This window comes from Bubalus kerabau, chromosome 1 (assembly GCF_029407905.1).
Source record: "Bubalus kerabau isolate K-KA32 ecotype Philippines breed swamp buffalo chromosome 1, PCC_UOA_SB_1v2, whole genome shotgun sequence".
NCBI lineage: Eukaryota > Metazoa > Chordata > Mammalia > Artiodactyla > Bovidae > Bubalus > Bubalus kerabau.
Window position 1 is genome coordinate 59,257,813 of NC_073624.1, and position 20,722 is coordinate 59,278,534.

The 20,722-nt window shown below is 42.1% G+C and overlaps 1 protein-coding gene and 1 pseudogene across 6 annotated transcripts in view; one reads left to right on the plus strand and one right to left on the minus strand.

Annotated features, from left to right (window-relative positions):
* Nucleotides 1-10,053: 10,053 nt before the first annotated feature.
* Nucleotides 10,054-19,011, plus strand: LOC129644431 (formin-2-like; annotated as a pseudogene).
* APAF1 (apoptotic peptidase activating factor 1) overlaps nt 15,829-20,722 on the minus strand; it is a 101,171-nt gene continuing 96,277 nt past the window's right edge. For all 6 annotated transcript variants that reach the window (XM_055576480.1, XM_055576472.1, XM_055576462.1 and 3 more), the window contains one exon: nt 15,829-20,454. In XM_055576480.1, coding sequence (XP_055432455.1) covers nt 20,308-20,454 — 147 coding nt within the window. In that variant the 3' untranslated portion in view covers nt 15,829-20,307. The remainder of the gene's footprint in view (nt 20,455-20,722) is intronic.

A 20,722-nucleotide genomic window follows, 5' to 3' on the forward strand; every position in this document is an offset into this window, starting at 1 on the left:
CCCAAGAATACCAGAGTGGGTAGCCTATCCCTTCTCCAGAGGATCTTCCCGACCCAGGAATCAAACCCAGATCTGCATTGCAAGTAGATTCTTAACAGCTGAGCTATCAGGGAAGCCCAATCCTCTTATTATCTCAGGATTAAGATGCTTATTTGTATCAGTTATGGTCCCAACAAGAAGAATATGGCACCCTGCAATTGGGAGAATTTTAAGAGATTAATAAATAAGAATACTTACAGAGGTGTTGGCCACATGTAGGGAACAGTATCCCTTGTGCTGCTACAGCCTGAGGGAAAGTAGGGACAGAGATGGCCTGTAGAGGGGGCTGCCAGACAGGTGCCACGGGCCTCAAAGGGAGCCTGGGTTAAAATATGCTGATCTCAGGGAGAGTGGCCAAGATGGCAGCATAGAAAGACCTGAGCTCACCTCCGCTCATGAGCACACCAAAATCACAACTATAAGCAGAATAGCCATTGATAAAAAAGACTGGCAACTACCAGGAAAGATCTTCTATAGATAAAGACATAAAGAAGGAACAACAACTAGACAGGTAAGAGGGGCAGACTCGCAATATAATCAAATCCCTTTACCCACTGGGTGGGTGACCCACAAATGAGATTGATTATATTGCAGAGATTCTCCCACAGGAGTGAGTCTTGAGCCACATGTCAGGCTCCCCTGCCCAGAGGTCTGGCACCAGGAAGACAAGCCCCCAGAGCATTTGAAATTGAAGGCCAGCAGGGCTTAACTGCAGAAGCCCCACAGGACTAGGGGAAATAGAGACTTCACTTTTAAATGGCACACACAAAATCTCACATGCACCAGGACCCAGGGCAAGAGCAGTAATCTCATAGGAGCCTGGGCCAGACCCACCTGCTGGTGAGTGTCCTGGAGAAGCAGGGTGGAGGTGCAGGGGACACCTAGCTGCAGCTCACCCTGAGGAGGCAGACATGTTGAGGAACACGCAAACAGATCAACACTGTGTTGGCAGCTGACATCTTGGCTCATTAGCACTAAGACCTGGCCTCACCCAACAGCCTGTAGGTGCCAGTGCAGAGATGCCTCAGGCCAAACAACTAACTAGGCTAGAACACAGCTTCCCACCCCCATCAGTCCAGACCCTACCATGGGAGCAGATGGGCCCTGTCCAGTCCTCTAGCAGACTAACACAATCTTCAGGACCTCATACCCAAATCACTCCACCACCATCACCACCAATGATCAATGATCTGAAACAAGCTCTGGGATCGCTGGGCCCTGCAGCAATACTCGAGGAACCAGCTCTGCCTGCCAGTAATCTGGGACTAACCCCAGACCTGGCTTCACCTGCCAGTGGTGGGTAGCAGCCTTGGAGTCTTCAGGACAAAAATGACAAAAATTAAAGAAAGAATATTAAAAGCAGAAAGAGGAAAGCAACAAATAACATACAAGGAAACTCCCATAAGGGTATAAGCCGACTTTTTGGCAGGAACTCTGCAGGCCAGAGGGAGTGGCAACATGTATTTAAAGTGATGAAAAGGAAAAGCCTACGACCAAGAACACTCTACCATTTTGATGGAGAAATCAAAAGCTTTAGATACAAAAGCTAAAATAATTTACCACCACAAAACCAACTTTATGATAAATGTTGAAGGAAGGACTCCAAATGAAAAAGCCATAACTAGAAACAAGAAAATTACAGAAGGAAAAAGCTCACTGGTAAAGGCAAATATACAGTAACAGTAGATAAGCACCCACACACAAAACTAGTAGGGAGGTTAAGCGACAGAAGTAGTAAAATCATCTGTATCCGCAATAAGCAATTAAGGGTACACAAAACAGTTAGATGTAAAATAGGATATCAAAACCAGTAAGCAGGAGAGAAGAAGTGTACAAACACAGGGTGTTTAAAACACAGTTGAAATTAAGAGATCAGCAACTTAAAACAATCATGTTTGTTTATAGATGCTACCCAAAAGCCTCATGGAAATCACAAACCAAAAATCTATAAAAGATAAAAAGGAATTCAAACATAATACTAAAGATAGTCAAATTACCAGAGAACAAAAGAAGGGGGGAAAAGACTCACAAAAACAAATCCAAAACAATTAACAAAATGGCAACAAGAACATACATACTGATAATTATTTTAAATGTAAACAGACTAAATGTGCCAGCCAAAGGACATACACTGGCTGAATGGATAAGAAAAGTAAAATCTGTATATATGTTGCCTAGAAAAGGCTCACTTCAGGTTTAGAGACACACACAGACTGAAAGTGAGGGGATGGAAAAAGGCATTCCAATCATGGAAAAAAAATTTTTTTAAAAGCTGGAGTAGCAATACTTGTATCAGATAAATGGACTTTAAATAAAGACTGTTACAAGAGAGAGACAAAGAAGAACACTGCATAATGATGAAGGAATCCAAGAAGACATAACAATGACAAATACATATGCATCCTGCACCTCAATTTATAAGGCAAATCCAGGTGGCACTTGTGGTAAAGAACCTGCCTGCCAATGCCGGAGACATAAGAGATGAAGTTGGATCCCTGGGTCAGGAAGATCCCCTGGAGAAGGAAATGGCAACCCACTCCAGAGAATTCCATGGACAGAGGAGCCTGGCAGGCTATAGTCCATAGAGTCTCAAAGAGTCAGATACAACTGAAGTGATTTAGCAAACATGAATTAACATTAAAAAAAAAAAAAATCAATGGTAATATAATAATACTAGATGACTTCAACACCCTACTTACATCAATGGACAAGATCATCCACATAGAAAATGAATAAGGAAACACTGGCCTTAAAAATACATTAGACCAAATGGACTTAATCAGTATTTATAGAGCATTCCATCCAAAAGCAGAAGAATACACATTCTTTTCAAATGCACATGGAACATTCTCCAGGACAGACCACATGCTAGCCCACAAAATAAGCCTGAATAAATTTAAAAAAACTGAAATTATATCAAGCATCTTTTCCAACCACAGTACCATGAGGCTAGAAATCAACTATAAGAAAAAAACTGGAAAAACCACAATATGGGGAGGCTAAACAATATACTGTTAAACAACCATGGATCACTGAAGGAATGTATAACTGAATCACTTTGCTGTACAGAAGAAATTAACACATTGTAAATCAACTACACTTCAATTAAACAACAAAAAAATATGCTGATTAAAGAAATCAAAGGTCACACAAACAGGCAAAGAGATAAACCATGTTCATGGACTGGAAGAAGCCATATAGTCAAAATGACTATACTACCCTGAGGCAATGTACAGAGTCAATGCAAGCCCCTTCAAGATACCCATGGCATTTCTTACAGAAGTAGAACAAAATAAATCTTAAGATTTGTATGGAGACACAAAAGACCCTAAATAGCCAAAGCAATCTTGAAAAAGAAAAATGGAGCTGGAGGAATCACGCTCCCTGGCTTCTGACTATACCACAAAGCCATAGTCCCCAAAACAGTATGGTATTGGCACAAAAATAGAAAGACAGATCAATGGAACAGGCTAGAAAGACCAGAAATAAACCCCTGAACCTATGGTCAATTAACCTATGACAAAAAAGACTATACAGTGAAGGAAAGATAATCTCTTCAATAAATGGTGCTGGGAAAACTGGACAGCTACATGTAAAAAAATGAAATTATAACATTCTCTAACACCTTATACAAAAAACAAACAAAATGGATTAAAAACCTAAATGTGAAACTGGACAGTACAAAATTCTTAGATGAAAAAACACAGGCTGAACACTGACATAAATTGCAGCAGTTATCTTTTTCAATCTGTCTCCCAGAGTAATGGAAATACAAAACAAAATAAACAAATGGGACCTAGTTCAACTCAAAAGCTTTCACACAGCAAGTTCAGTTCAGCTTGGTTGCTCAGTCGTGTCCAACTCTTCATGGCCCCGTGGACTGCAGGACGCCAGGCTTCCCTGTCCATCACCAACTCCCTGAGCTTATTCAAACTAATGTCCATTGAGTCTGTGATGCCATCCAACCATCTCATCCTCTGTCATCCCCTTCTCTTCCTGCACCTTCAATCATTCCCACCATCAGGGTCTTTTCAAATGAGTCAATTCTTCGCATCAGGTGGCCAAAGTATTGAGTTTTAGCTTCAGCATCAGTCCTTCCAATAAACACTCAGGACTGATCTCAATTAGGATGGACTGCTTGGATCTCCTTGAAGTCCAAGGGACTCTCGAGTCTTCTCAATCAACACAGTTCAAAAGCATCAATTCTTCAGTGCTCAGCTTTCTTTATAGTCCAACTCTCACATCCATACATGACTACTGGAAAAACCAAAGCTTTGACTAGACGGAACTTTGTTGGCAAAGTAATGTTTCTGCTTTTTAATATGCTATCTAGGTTGGTCATAACTTTTCTTTCAATGAGCAAGCATCTTTTTACTTTCATGGCTGCAGTCACCATCTGATGTGATTTTGGAACCCCAAAAATGAAATCTCTTACTGTTTCCATTATTTTCCCATCTATTTGGCATGAAGTGATGGGACCAGATGCCATGATCTTAGTTTGCTGAATGTTGAGCTTTAAGCCAACTTTTTCACTCTCCTCTTTCACTTTCATCAAGAGGCTCTTTATTTCTTCGCTTTCTGCTATAAGGGTTGTGTCATCTGCATTTCTGAGGTTATTGATATTTCTCCCAGCAATCTTTATTCCAGCTTGTGCTTCATCCAGGCCAGCATTTCTCATGATGTACTCTGCATATAAGTTAAATAACAGGGTGACAATATACAGCCTTGATGTACTCCTTTCCTGATTTAGAACCAGTCTGTTGTTCCATGTCCAGTTCCAACTGTTGCCTCTTGACCTGCATACAGATCTCTCAGGAGGCAGGTCAGGTGGTCTGGTATTCCCATCTCTTGAAGAATTTTCCAGTTTGTTGTGATCCACACAGTCAAAGGCTTTGGCATAGTCAATAAAGCATATGTTTTTCTGGAACTCTCTCATTTTTTCAATGATCCAACAGATGTTGGCAATTTGATCTCTGGTTCCTCTGCCTTTTCTAAATCCAGCTTGAACATATGGAAGGTCATGGTTCACATACCGTTAAAGCCTGGCTTGGAGGATTTTGAACATTACTTTGCCAGCAAGTGAGATGAATGCAATTGTGCAGTAGTTTGAACATTCTTTGGCATTGCCTTTCTTTGGGATTGGAATAAAAACTGACCTTTTCCAGTCCTGTGACCACTGCTGAGTTTTCCAAATTTGCTGGCATATTGAGTGCAGCACTTTCACAGCATCATCTTTTAGGATTTGAAATAGCTCAGCTGGAATTCTGTCACCTCCACTACCTTTCTTTGTTTGTAGTGATGCTTCCTAAGGCCCACTTGACTTCACATTCCAGGATGTCTGGCTCTAGGTCAGTGATCACACCATTGTGATTATCTGGGTCATGAAGATCTTTTTTGTGTAATTCTTCTGTGTATTCTTGCCACCTCTTCTTACTATCTTCTGCTTCTGTTAGGTCCATACCATTTCTGTCCTTTATTGTGCCCATCTTTGCATGAAATGTTCCCTTGGTATCTCTAATTTTCTTGAAGAGATCTCTAGTCTTTCCTATTCTATTGTTTTCCTCTATTTCTTTGCATTGATCACTGAGGAAGGCTGTCTTATCTCTCCTTGCTATTCTTTAGAACTCTGCATTCAAATGGGTATATCTTTCCTTTGCCTTTTGCTTCTCTTCTTTTCCCAGCTATTTGTAAGCCCTCCTCAGACAACCATTTTATCTTCTTGCATTTCTTTTTCGTTTTCTTGCACAGCAAAGGGAACCATAAACAAGCTAAAAGAAAAAACATGGAATGGGGAAAAGTATTTGCAATTGATGTAACAAGGAATTAATTTCCAAAATATACAAAAGACTAGCTCAATATCAAAAAATAAACAACTTGATCAAAAAAAAAAAGGGCAGATGGCCTAAACAAACATTTCTTCAAAAAAGATATAGATGGAACAGGCACATGAAAATAGTTCAACATCACTAATTATTAGAGAAACGCAAATCAAAACTACAGTGAGGAATCATCTCACACCAGTCAGAATGACCATCATCAAAATGCCTACAAATAATAAATTACTGGAGAGGATGTGGAGAAAACAGAATCCTCCTACACCATTGCTGGGAATGTAAATTGGTGCAGTCACTATGGAAAAAGCATGGAAGTTCCCTAAAAAACTAAAAGTTACCATATGATCCAGCAATCCCACTCCTGGGCATTTATTGGGAAATATAAGAACTAATACAAAAAGATACATGCACCCCAATGTTCACAGCAGCAATATTTACAATAGCTAAGACATGGAAGCAACCTAGATGTTCATCCACAGATGAATGGATAAAAATTATATGATACACACACACACACACACACACACAGGAATATTACTTGGCTACAAAAAAAAAAGAATGAAATAATGCCATTTGCAGCAACATGGATTTTTTATTTTCCTTTTTGGGTGGAGAGAGGCATACCGCATGGCTTGTGCAATGTTAGTTCCCCAACCAGGGATCAAACCCAGGCCCACAGCAGTGAAAGCACAGAGTGCTAACACTGGACCACCAGAGAATTCCCTGTGACAACATGGATAAACACAGAGATTATCATACTAAGTGAAGTCAGACAAAGACAAGCATCTTATGATATCACTTATATGTAAACTCTAAAAAATGATACATATGAGCTTATTTACAAAACCGAAACAGACTTACAGACACAGCAAACTTATGGTTACCAAAAGGGAAAGGGATAATGGGATTAACAGATATACACTACTATACAGAAAATAAACAACAGGACAGGGAGCTACATTCAGTATCTTGCAATAACCTCCTATGTGATGGAAAAAGTGTATCTATGTGTGTGTGTATACCTACTGAATCACTTTGCTGTACACCTGAAACTAATGCAATATTGTAAATGAATGATACTCAAGTTTAAAAAAAAAAAAAAAAGAATAGAAAAAGAAAAAAACACCCTGATCTCACTCTCCACCCTCCACCCTGCATTACCTGAAGCAACTGGAAGCCACAGGGCAAGGTGCCCGTTGACTTGGTCTACACAAGGCACCACCAGTCACACAACAGGGCAGGCAGAGGGAGGAAAGTCTGGGGCACAAACAGAAGACAGCGAGCCCGTATTAAAGGGATTTGCACTTAATTTTCTTGAAGGGGGAATCTGAGACATTGGCAACTGAAATATCCATGGGGGGTGGAGACACTTGAATGTTAGTATTATTCCAAAAAAGACTTCAATTCTTTTACTTCATTTATTTTTTTCTTAAATGATAGTCTATGATAAATTTGGGTAAATGAACCCAATGAAAATTATGTCTGGTTAGTTCATTAAGAAGTCATGGAAGTGAGTTTTCTCAAGACATACCAGATTTTCTGCTGAAATACTTGGAATATTGCTAGTGCATATAATGTTTGGATATCATGGGGCAGAAGACTGGCTTAGATGGAGAACACATGGCCAAATTCTCAGAAATCAGTGAAAATTCATACTTGGACCCCAAGCAGCATTGCTCCTAAGCTATTTCTGAAAAGAAATAAAAATTTGATAAGTGGGCTAGCCACCTGAGTTCTTTTTCCACAGAACTGGAATACCATGACCATGTTCATAAGTCTGTATGGAAGGCCCCCCCCCCACTTTTTTTTTTAAAGACATTAAGTTTTTCAGTTCTCTTTTTATATAACTATTCACTAAGTATGTTTCCTATGAAAATTAAGCAACCTGACGGTTATAAACATATTTCTTAAAATTTGGTAACCAGCCATCACAGGCCCGCAGAGTCTTCCTGAACCTAGGCTCCATCAGCCTCTTCCACACTCCATCCAGCTGGCCCCAGCAACTGGGTCCTGCTTCCCAGAGAAAGGGAATTTCATTAGGTCTACTGCCCAATCACCATTCTGCATCCTGTGAGATTCCATTTAGTACTCAAGAGCCAGGACTTATTTTTGCAGTGGAATTAACCCAAAGACTTTGGTGCTGACCTGGGAAATGCCAGTTCCACTTAACTGCTTCCTGTCTTCATCTCAAGTCAATCCTCTGACCAAAAGCTCACTCTGTACTCACCACAGCTCCATTTCACTTAGAGTTGGTAGTGCAAAGATGATTATTCCCAGCTCAACATAGTGTACTCTGTATGTCACTCATAAATAATCATAGCTACAAATTATCATCCAAACAGTTTCTGTTTTTCTCTCCAAAACCCAGGAGACCTATGTTTGTAAAAGCTGCATGGGCATTTTAACTTTCCAAGCATGATTAATGACTGGTGATGTAAAGACTTACACACACCAGATTGAAATAGAGATTCTCTATTTGACAGCTCTAGGAGGGTTACCCCAGCCGAAGGTGGCAGTGCAGCCACTGAGGTCTACAGACAGCCAAGGAGCTGTTACTTCACAAGCCCAAAGGCACTAACATGCATCTTGCAAGTCCTACCATTTAGGAAAGCTTGGAGTGATGTCTCAGTACTGAGATTAAGAGTGAACCGACATGGAGCCACTCTTAAGAACCAAAGTCAGTTCACAACATGGTAATAAAAGCCATTCAGGTGCTTCTCTGGTGGTCTACTGGTTAAGAATCTGCCTGCCAATGCAGAGGACGCGGGTTCGAGCCCTGGTCCAGGAAGATCCCACACGCAGCAGAGCAACTGATCTAGTGCTCTACAGCACGCAACTACTGCAGCCCGTGCACCTAGAGCCCACGCGTGGCAACAAGAGAAGCCACCCAATGAGAAGTCCATGCCCTGCAACTAGTGAAAATCCCGCACAGCGACGGAGATCTAGTGCAGCCAAAAATAAATAAAAACACATAAATCTTTAAAAAAGAAAAGCCATTCAAAGCTATCCATAGTCAATACTCAGCTGTCCTCTGGATGTCTCGGTGCCTCAATCAAATCCCCAAAAGCTGCTCCCTGGGAGGTCTGCAGTTCTCCTCCTTGTTGCCTCTTGTCAGAAAGACAGGTGAGCAGGGAAGCCGAGATGCCCCCAAGTAAGAAGCAATATCAGGGCTTCCCAGGCAGCACTAGGGGTAAAGAACCTGCCTGCTAACACAGGAGACATAAGGGACTGAGGTTCGATCCCTGGGTCAGGAAGATCCCCTGGAGGAGAGCATGGCAACCCACTCCAGTATTCTTGCTTGGAGGATCCCCAGGTACAGAGGAGCCTGGTGGGCTACAGTTCATAGGATTGCAGAGTCAGACACAACTGAGACAACTTATCTCACACATACAAGAAGCTGTTTTCTGACCTCTGACAGGCTGATTTCTCTCCACTCCTTAAAAATACAGTTTTCTGAGATAAAAACAAAAACCAAAAAGCCCAATATGCTAGTGTTGAGTCAGGCAGTATTGAGAACTAAATTCAGGGACTAGTATCAAAGACCAGAAATAAGACTCTCTTAAAACAAGGGAGGGGAGACTTCCCAGGGATCCAGTAGTTAAGAATCCACCTTGCAATGCAGGGTATGCAGGTTCAACCCTTTGTCAGGGAACTAGGATCCCACATACCTCAGAGCAACTAAGCCACAACTAAGACCTAAGGCAACCAAATAAATAACTTTTTTTTAACAAAGGAAGAGGTTGAATTTCTTCTCATGTAATAATGAACTTCAGAGATAAATAATACAGGGCTGGAATAGCAGCTCCACAATTATCATCAAAATCCCAAGTTCCTTCTGTATTTCTATTCTGCCATCCTTAGCTAGGGGCATCCATCTGCAAAGTCACCTCATGAGCACAATAGCTGCCAGAGCATCATTCAGCATATCCACATTTCAGACAGAAAAAAAGATGGTAAGGACCAAAGGGCTCCTGCCTCACAACTGAGTAAGGCAATCTTTCAGGAGCTTTCCTGGAAGTTTCACCCTACAAGTTCTGCTAACATCTGCTAACATCTCTGCTTAATCCACCACCCCAAGATAAGCAGCTGGAAAATACATCTATTGTAGATTTTAGCTGAGCACACTGAAGCTGGCAAGAATACAGGAGTTGTTAGGAAAAGGGAGAGACTGAATATTAGGATGGCCATTGACAGTATCTACCACAATGGTAACGTCACAGTGCTAGGTAAAAAGTGAAAGAAGCAGATACAGGTGAAATGCCTAGACAGAGAAATCAGTGACTGGAGAAGGAAATGACAATAATCCAGCCTTGGCAGAGTCGTTCTGTAAGCTAGCCATCAAATCCAAGCAGGAAACATCCCCCTGAGCTGTGTTAATATGCACACCAAACGTCTGTGGCTGCTGAGGTCATTCCATTCCTGAGAGAGTCACGACAGAGCATGTGTAGAGAGCACACTGCAGAAGCAGACATCACAGGCACAGCCAGCTGTAGCTCAAGAGTGAGACTGGCAACGGGTTGGTTGGCCATCCAGGGCGAGAGCTGAGGGTACAAGCTCTCAACCACAGCTGTACTCTAGAGTCACCTGGGGAACTTTCAAAAATATGGATGCCTGGGTCCCATCTCTGGGGATTTTGAGTTAACAAGGTCTGGAGTGAGACCTGGGTTTGAGGTTTTATACAGCAAAGTATGATAAGTTTCTGCAACCAGTCCATTCTAAAGGAGATCAGTCCTGGGTGTTCATTGGAAGGACTGATGCTAAAGCTGAAATTCCAATACTTTGGCCACCTCATGTGAAGCGTTGACTCATTGGAAAAGACCCTGATGCTGGGAGGGATTGGGGGCAGGAGAAGGGGACGACAGAAGATGAGATAGCTGGATGGCATCACCGATTTTATGGATGTGAGTTTGAGTGAACTCCGGGAGTTGGTGATGGACAGGGAGTCCTGGCGTGCTGCAACTCATGGGGTCGCAAAGAGTCGGACACGACTGAGCGACTGAACTGAACTGACTGATGGTAAGTTTCACTCCTGTAGACCAGGTCCTCCAGATCCCCTGAGAAGCTGGGCAGCCCACTGAGAAGTTCCCCACATTTGAGGCTCCCTTGGAAGTAGTGCCTTGAGAAGATTAAACAATTTGCTGAAGGCCACACAGCTGGGACGGTAGGACAGCCAGGATCTGAACTTGGATCCCTTTGACAGGTCAAAGCAAAGCCGCTGGCTCAAGGTCTTTTTTCCAATCTCAATCCCAATCCTCCACCACTTGATGGGTGCAGGAATATCCCAGAAAGGCTGGAACAGCTTTCCTGCTGAGCAAGGTCTGTCTCAGGGAGCTAACAGCCACGAGGACAGATTCACCAGGAGGGAGAGAAAGATATCTGGAGAGAGGCATGCTCTACAGAGCAAAAGCCACACAATCCCAGTCTGCAAACCAAGGAAGTGTGGGCAGCAAAGGAAGAGGGGTGGCAACCGGGACAAAAGATGACTAACACTGCTGAGACCTGTGTCAGATGTCTGACATATTTTTCAAACCTCACAAAAACCTGTCACTTAAATGCTGTGGTCCCTAGTGACAAAGGAGGAAACTGAGGCTCTGAGAGTTGACACCTTTTCAAATGAAAGGAAAAAGAAACAGAAACGAAATCAAGATGGCAGAAGAAACATAAGTGTCCACTACCCTAGGGCTGCTGCTAATTTGAAATGAACCCCCTAAAAGCTTCAAAGTAGAATCAGGTTTCTCCACGGAGCAGGTCACAGTGGGGCCACCACCTATCTTGCCAAGTGCTGGCAAATCCAAAGCCACTCCCCACCTCCCAACCTCTGCTGTTCCTTCGGCCTCATCAGAACAGCCCCTGATGCTTTTTCAAAGAGCCGTCCCTACAGGCACAGGGATGGATTGCCAGGATAGCAAAGGGGCAGAGGGGGAAGCTCTTCAGGAGTAGGGACTACCTCCGATATCATCTCTGGGAGCTCAGGACTCAAGACCAATCATGCACAACCTCTGAGTGAATGAGTGAAATGAACAATGAATGAAGTGCAGAGCTGAAATGCTGCTCCTGGATCCTCCAGCCCAGGGGCTGTGGAGGAGGCTGATGACTGACCAAGACCACAGCTCTACCCCTTGGTTGTGGGCTCTGGTGACTTGACCTCTCTGCACCTGTTTCCACATCTAGAAAACATGTAACACCTTACAGCCTTGTCGTTAGGATTTAATTAAATAATGTGTGAAAAATGCCAGCATGGGGCCTGACACATAAAAGGCCCTAAAAAACAACAGTAGCTCCTTTTTCCTTCCTCCTAGAAAGGATTTATGTCTCAGAGAGTCATTTGATAAAGTGCAGCAAATAAATCAGAAATGAGAAATACAGACCTCCTAAGTCTTCCCCAGCTGCTGAACTGCACACTGACCCTAGCCTGCTTTTCATCTCCCATGAACCCAAGAGGATCCACTCCCAGCTGAAACACTCAATGTGTAGTTTAGTGAGTCTGGGTATTTCCATAAAGAAAAGAAAATCAGGTTTAGATTCCATCCCTGGCCTTAACTTCTGGGGGATGTAGTTCTTCCCCTTTATTCTAGGACTGTAGCGTCTGCAAATGCACTCAACTACTGTGAAGATAGGGAATTTCCCTGGTGGCCCAAATAGTAAAGTATCTGCCTGCAATGCAGGAGACCTGGGTTCAATCCCTGGGTCAGGAAACTCCCCTAGAGAAGGGAATGGAAACCCACTCCAGTATTCTTGCCTGGAGAATTCCATGGACAGAGGAGCCTGGCAGGCTATAGTCCATGGGGTTGCACTCACTCACTGGATGCTTCCCGGTCAATCAGATGCTCAGAAACACCAAACCCAAAGTCAGGTATAGAATGCTCTCTCAAGATACTCATTCTAGTCCTGGTGATGAGAAATTACAGAGAAATTTTCTTTCACTTCCATGTGGTTAAGTAGTTCTGAGGGCCTGACGTCAAAATGAATTTACAATGAACATGAGCAAGTCATTTTCTTGAATCATAACTGAAATGAAGATGTCCCAAGTCTTGTTCTAGTCACAATGTCATCTGACTCAGCAGTAAGTTCCTGCTGATGTCAAGTTGACTTCAAAGGCCTGGTCTCTAATGAGCCCCATGTGCATGCAAATTCTTCTGCTCCTGCCCTGTAGTCTTGGGCTTCCCTGGTAGCTCACATAGTAAAGAATCTGCCTGCAATGCAGGAGACCCGGGTTTGATCCCCGGACTGGGAAGATCCCTGAAGAAGGGAATGAACCCACTCCAATATTCTTGCCCAGAGAATTCCATGGACAGAGGAGCCCAGCAGGCCACAGTCCATGGAGTCACAAAGAGTCAGACATGACTCAACAACTAACACTTTCACTTTCATATCTATAGTCTGAAGGATAGGGGTTACAAGCAAGGGAATCCATTCAAGTGACCATCTTCAGAGACTAAGAGTTCTTAGAATATCATTTCTCCTTCTCTAAAAGTTGGTAAGTAAATTATAATAACAACACAGAACATATGTTGAATAGATCACCATACTTGCCAACTGAAACACTCCAGGGATATGTTTATTCATTTTATATAATCTGGAAGCAAATCTTTTTTATCCAAGTAAAATTTTACTTTCGCCTAACGATGCTTCACAGTAAAGTGCCAAATTAAAACAGGAAGATAAAGAAAATGCTGGTGATGTGATACATCTTAACTTGACAGCCTCATGACATCCTAGTGCAGAGGGAGAGCAAAGAGCGCACTATGGGCATGAGGGTATACGAGAATTCCAATCACTCAGCAAAGAGGCGCTCAGGCACCAACTGAAGCTGGGCTTACAGCAGACTGGAATGAAACACCTGGCAGACCCGGCTTTTGTGGAGTTTGTGATGTAATGGGGGCTCCATTAAGCAAACAGTACAGGGCAATAAAATCCATGACAGAGAAAAGAGGGGGCTACAAGAGGACAGGGGAGCCTTCAGCAGAAGGGTTATCTCAAGGAAAAAGACAAGGAGGAATCAGGAACAAAAACCAGGTTGGGGAGGGGCAGTGTGGAAGTGAGAATAGCTACAAAAGCTACAGAAGCAAGAGAACACAGCAGGTCCAGGGTTTTAAAGAGAAGTGACACGATAAGATGAGCAGTCTGGAAAGATCACTCAGAGGCAGGACTGCTGGGAAAGAGCACAACTAGGGAAGTGCTGAAGAGACCCAAATAACATCAAGGAATGTGCAGTGAGCACTTTATTGGTCCAAGCACTGATACAGTAAGTACTTCATGAACATTCTTATTAGATCCTTACAACAACCCTGAGGAGGAACTTCTACAGATGAGACAACTGCTGGTCTTTTATTCTCATTTCCCCAATTTTCCCCAAAAACTAAAATGTGTTTGTTGCCTTCGCTGCTGCTTAAAACAGTACAAGGCACAGTAGATATTCAAGGCATAGAGGATAAGCCAGGTGGCTGAATGAACCAATAAAGCAATCTTACCCGAGAGCACACTGAGTGAAGGACCCCACGCCCACTGCACTTACCACACTAGGTTGCAATTGTTAGTCTCTGCTGGTCCTTCTCCATCTCATATGCTGGTCCCTCAGCTCACCAACCTCCAGACTGTGCCGAGCTCAGAACAGGGCTTTCTTCTGTCTTATCTACATCCATTTCATTGCATCTCGTCCTATGGTTTTAAATACCATCAATTGGCTGATGACTCTCAGCTTTTTATCTCCATCAGAGACTTCCCCCCATGAACTCTAGACCTTTTTTTTCGGTGGGGGGTAGGGATGGGGGAGGAGGATGGAGTGCAGCCCAAGGGATCTTAGTTTACCAGTTAGGATCAAAGCCCTAGTTCACCAACTAGGGCTCACAGCAGTGAAAGCTGGACCACCAGGGAATTCCCTCCAGACCCTTTTCTTCAATCACTTACTCAGCATCTCCACTTGGCTGCCTAACACTCACCTCGAACTTATTTTGTCTGAAAGTCAGCTCCTTTCTCTGCCTTCTCATCTCAGTTAAATGGCAACTATATTCTTCCAGTTGCTCAAGTCAGAGGCCAACACCTTGGTATTTTTCTTGACTTGTCCCTCTCAAACCTTTATCTGCTCCATCAGCAACTCTTATTAACACTTACCTTTAAAATATATCCAGAATTCAGCTTGTCACAGCCTCTACTGCTGCCACCCCAGTCTGGCCGCCTTTATTGTGCCCAAATTATTGTAAAAGCTTCTCAGTGGCCTCCCCAATTCCCTCCCTGCTTTTTTGATTCTCAACTGCCACATTTATGTCCAATGCCTCCACTGTTCACAGTCCTGTGCTGGCTCCTGTCTCAGGCGAGACGTCCTCGCCCTGGCCTGGGAGACCCCCTGAAGAGCTGGCTGCATCTCCTACTGTGCTCCCAGCTCTGTCTTCTCTGGCCACAGTGGCCCCCTTGCCTTTGCTGGAGCAGACCAAGCCATCCCAATGTCAAGCCTTCGTACTTGCTGTATCCTCACTTGGGGACACTCTCCAGACACCTGCCTGACTCACTACCTCACCTTTGAGGTCTCAACTCAAGTGCCACCCTCTGAATAAGCAGCCCCCCTGTAACTGCAACCCTCCTTCTCCCTACTCACATACAAGCTAATCACTAAATTTGACTTTTTGTCTGTCTCTCCTGAGCCCCCAACTGCAGGAGGGCAAGGACTCTACTTGGCTCACTGTTATATCCCCAATACTAACAAAATTGCGAAGCACAGGGCAGATCTCAACAAATATAAACTGAATGGAAGAAGGAATGAATGAATTCTCTTCTTTACAGGATCTTCTCTGTGCTGGCCACACTGGGCATCAGAGACAAACTGAAGAGACAGAAAATTTCAATAGAACTGCATTACACCCGATAAAGCACAGAGGCTGATGGTTTTAATTTGAAGAATCTCCCATATGTGTTTTTTGATCAAAAAAGAACAAGCAAGGAGTCTGAAATAATCTGAAAATGCTTTTCAAAAATATTTTAGGAATTTTATTATAAAATTTTTAATTCATGTATTAAAATGTATACCAAGGCAAAAAAATCATGTAAGCATATCACAAATACAAAAGTTTTCAAAACATACAAAACATATCCAATGTAAAACACACACACACACACACACACACACACACACACACACACAAAATACAATGTATTTCCAATTAAAAAACAATAATAATAAAGCAAGGAGAAATGTTTGAAAAATGCTCATCCAAAAGTAAAAAACAAAACCCTCCCCTTGACTGGCCACTTAAGCTGCCTTGAAAGGCTCTTCTTCTTCCCCCATGTTACCTGGTCTTTCTTGTTATTTTTCTTTTTATTTGTAAGATAAGGGCCAATCAAGGCATTTTTAAAGGCATATCTGTTGCTATACTTTCATAGTCAAGTGACTTAATTCCAAAAGTTGTAACTTATACTCTGAGCTATAAACAGAGAGTTCCTAAACACTGTATGTACATCAAATTATGATTTGGGTACTCTACACAAAACATGCCACTACAGAAATTTTCTTTTTATGAAATTGAGATTTTCACATCACATTTGCTTAAGTCATAGTAAGTCCATAATCAGTTTCTCAACCCACCATAAAACCAAGACAACAAAAACAAATCTAATCAAAGTATTTTATTCACTCTACTTATGGTTCCCTCAAGTGCTAAATATGAACATCTAATCTAAAATACATCTGGAGTGGTCTATCCCCCTACCCGCCCCACATCTACTAATATGCACCAACAACAGAAACTGGCTCAATGCTTGCCTACTATTAAAGCTGATATTCACTTGATTTAGTTCTTGTTGCAGCAACAAAAATTTTTGAATTTTGTCTTTTTATGTAAGAACCACACCTATTACTAACACTTAACAATATATTTCAGGGAAAATGTTTGGATTTAAGCTGCAAATAAAATTCCTAATCAGGAGGTCAAAAAAGCTAGTTACTGATATTACTGATATGCTTTTCCCTGTCAAAAACTATCTGGCAGCATCCATGTTTGCTGTGCATTAGGAGACTTTGACCTCTGCACTGACAAGATCAACTTTACACCTGGGCTGCAGTTAGTCACCCCACACACTCACTGGATTATACTGAAAGGCAGTTTCCCAGGACAGTCCCAGCTGCTTGGCCACCATCTAAACCTCCTGATGAAGAACACAGGCCTAAGGATGCTGACACAGGAAGTGTGTGACATGAAGTCTGAGGGTCGGGCCACTGTCATCCAGTAGCTGGAGCAGACCATCGAGGATCTGAAGACCAGGACAGCTAAGCTGAAGAAGCAATACCTCGCCCTAGAGGCGGGTCTGGAAGCCCTCAGTTTGGGCGAAAATGACGTCGGATATGAAAGGACTGTACAGGCCAAGTCCATCCGGACATCCCCGATGGGAGAGGGTGGTATGCTGGCGCTTCCTCCTGAGGAGGCCCCACCAGTGGGCCCCCACCCTTGACCGCACATGGAGAATCAGTGGAGCTGCCCTTGCCTTCAGGACCTCAGACCAAGTTCTGCTCAGAAATCTCTTTGGTCGTGTCTCCAAGGCGAGTATCAGTTCAGCCTGATGGACAGCCATCCCTCCAGCCTCCACCGCCTGCATTCCTTCCCTGGTCTGACAGTCACAGACAGGCCAGAGATGCCAGTGCTTCACTTATTTGGGAAAAAATTGAAGAGCCATCCATAGATTCACCCAAAAGCCATCCAACCTCAGAAAACTCAAAAGACCTGAGAGCCTGTGAAGTTGAAGCGGGGAAAGTTTACCAAGTGTCCTCAAAAGAGCACATTTAGCCTTTCAAAGATAACATGGAACAATTTCTTATTCAAGCTAAAATTGACCAAGAAGCAGAGAAGAACTCACTGACAGAGACTCATAAGTGCTTTTTGGAGACCACAGCCTATTTCTTCATGAGACCAAAAATTGGAGAGAAGGAAGTGTCCCCAAACGTTTTCTTCAGTATCTGGCATGAATTTGAGGAACTGTTTTCTAAATATACTGTCAAGGAAAGGCAGAAACCCATTTCTGGCACCATCACAAAGACCAAGGCTAAGGAAGTTGTCAAGTTACTAAGCAACAAAAGGTCTCAAAGCAGTTGGAATATCCATGTCTAGCCTTCACTTAGATATGAAAGATATACAACATGCTGTGGTGAACTTAGACAATTCTGTGGTTGACCTGAAGACCCTTCAAGCTCTCTATGAGAATAGATATGCACAGTCAGTTGAACTGGAAAAAACTGAAAAGCATATTCAGTCCTCCAAAGACAAGGAAAACGCCAAGTCTCTGGACAAACCTGAGCAGTTCCTTTATGAACTGTCACTAATCCTCAACTTTCAGAGTGAGTCTTTTGCATCCTGTTTCAGTCCACATTTTCAGAAACCATTTGCTCAATTCGGTGCAAACTGGAGCTGCTACAGAAGTTGTGTGAGACATTAAAACATGGCTCAAGGGTTATGCAGGTTTTGGGTTTGGTTCTTGCCTTTGGCAACTACATGAACGGTGGAAATAAAACTTGGGGACAGGCAGACTGTTTTGAATTAGATATTCTCCCAAAGCTGAAAGATGTTAAAAGCAATGACAATAGCAGAAGCCTGTTGTCACATATCGTGTCATATTATATTCGCAATTTTGATGAGGACGCTGGGAAAGAACAGTGTGTGTTTCCACTGCCCGAATCCCAGGACCTCTTTCAGGCCTAGCAGATGAAGTGTGAAGATTTTCAAAAAGACCTCAGAAAACTCAAGAAAGACCTGAGAGCCTGTGAAGTTAAAGCGGGGAAAGTTTACAAAGTGTCCTCAAAAGAGCACATTTAGCCTTTCAAAGATAACATGGAACAATTTGTCATTCAAGCTAAAATTGACCAAGAAGCAGAGAAGAACTCACTGACAGAGACTCATAAGTGTTTTTTGGAGACTACAGCCTATTTCTTCATGAGACCAAAAATTGGAGAGAAGGAAGTGTCCCCATTTTCTTCAGTATCTGGCATGAATTCAGCTCTGACTTTAAAGACTTTTGGAAGAAAGAGAACAAATTTATTCTACAAGAAAGAGTAAAACAAACTGAAGAGGTGTGTAGGCAGAAAAAGGGAAAATCACTCTATAAAATAAAATCAAGACATGACTCTGGAATTAAAGCAAAAATAAGCATGAAAACCTGACCAATGAAAAGCAGAACAAAAATGAGTCACTGCAGCTGCTTCCATCGTCCTGTCTCCTTTAGTCCCTCCATGTGTATATGAACTTCAATGATATAATGGGGCATTTAACAGAGATTGCTGTGTGCAATACTATATTTAGTGTTTCTATTTTAATTTTTCTAGGATGTTAATTTATATGAAAATAAAATACATAAAGAAAAAAAAGAAAAACTATCTTTTCTAATTTCTTTTTTTAATTAACTTTTGAGGGACAGAAAGGAGGAGGAAGAGAAGGGAAGGAAAACAGACTGGCTGGGAGATTAAAGGTGACATCTTCCAGTCACAATGACTCTTCCCGTATGGTGTAGAAAATCAGAGAATTCTCTTGAAATTCGCTAAGAGAACAGCACTGGCAATGCCATTCGTCTACAAGTAAATGGAATTTAGAAGAAAATTATTATTATTATTAACTATTTTCTATATCTTAGAAGAAGTCTGTTGTTAAAACTTATGATTTAAATTAGCTCCTCCTCAATTATTCCAATTTACTAACATTTAAATGTGGAACAATTACTTTTAAGAAAAGAGAGAAAGTGAGGATTAAGAAAGGTTAAGTTCAGCCAAGCAGGAAGTCTGGTACGTAAAAAACCAGACAGAGCAGGAGAGGCCCAGTCCAGCGACTGACAGAGTCCAGGTCCAGCCTGGGGCTGCCACAAGCTAAGGAAAAAAGGTAGACCGACAAAATCTACTCTCTACTGCATGCATAACATTTGCTTCACAGAGAGAACTTTGAAACCTAAGACTCACTTATCAAGTGAATTAAAGAAAATTTTGCAAACTGTGCACATAGACATAATATTTTGAAAGCAAATTTTAAGGGGTGCAAATAGGCTCAGAGATTATATACCCCCTTGGGGTGTGGTTCAGAAAGCAGGCTACCACCACCCTGAGGCATGGCCTGCACCAATGATAGTATTACAATATATATATTTCCTTCCAATTATTTTCATTATGTCAACCAATTTGCAGCAAGGGAGAATTTTACCAATGGTATAACTAGGTACATATTTACATTTTCATTTGCATCTTAAGGACAAACTGTTAAAAATGATGGTGATTATGAAAAACAAGATTAAAGGCATGTTCATTTGGGAAAAATTACATTAATATTATTCATCCAACCACAAACACTTTTGTAATGAATGCAATACTACAAAACAATTCACAGCTTTATAAAAGTTAAAGTACAGAGTTTCATTAGGATTTTTTTCCAATTCAAAATTAAAAGGGGTCAACTTACATCACCACTTAACTATTTTACTCTAAAATCTTTAGAATATATAAAATACCAAGATTATCAACAGTCACATATGTTTTGAAGTCAGGGGACACATGTATTTTCTTAAGATTGGTTCCGTTTGTGTAGAAGGTCTGTGAGGATTCCCCAGTGACAACATTCCACCACTGTGCAGAGAAAAACAAAATTCTTATTAGGCTGGTAATTACAGTGTGAGACAATCTGCAGTGCCAACAGGATCCTTCACCCCCGCCCCTCCTACTCCCAAATTTAAGCTAATGCCAGGAAAGATGTCTATAGATAGTTTAATGCTAAATACAGTATCAACCCAGTCTGCCTTTCATGATTAGCCCTGGTGAGTGCCTCACAGCAACCCCACACCTAACTAACCCCCTTGTATGGCAAAATGGAGAAAAACACAACCTACTCAAAACT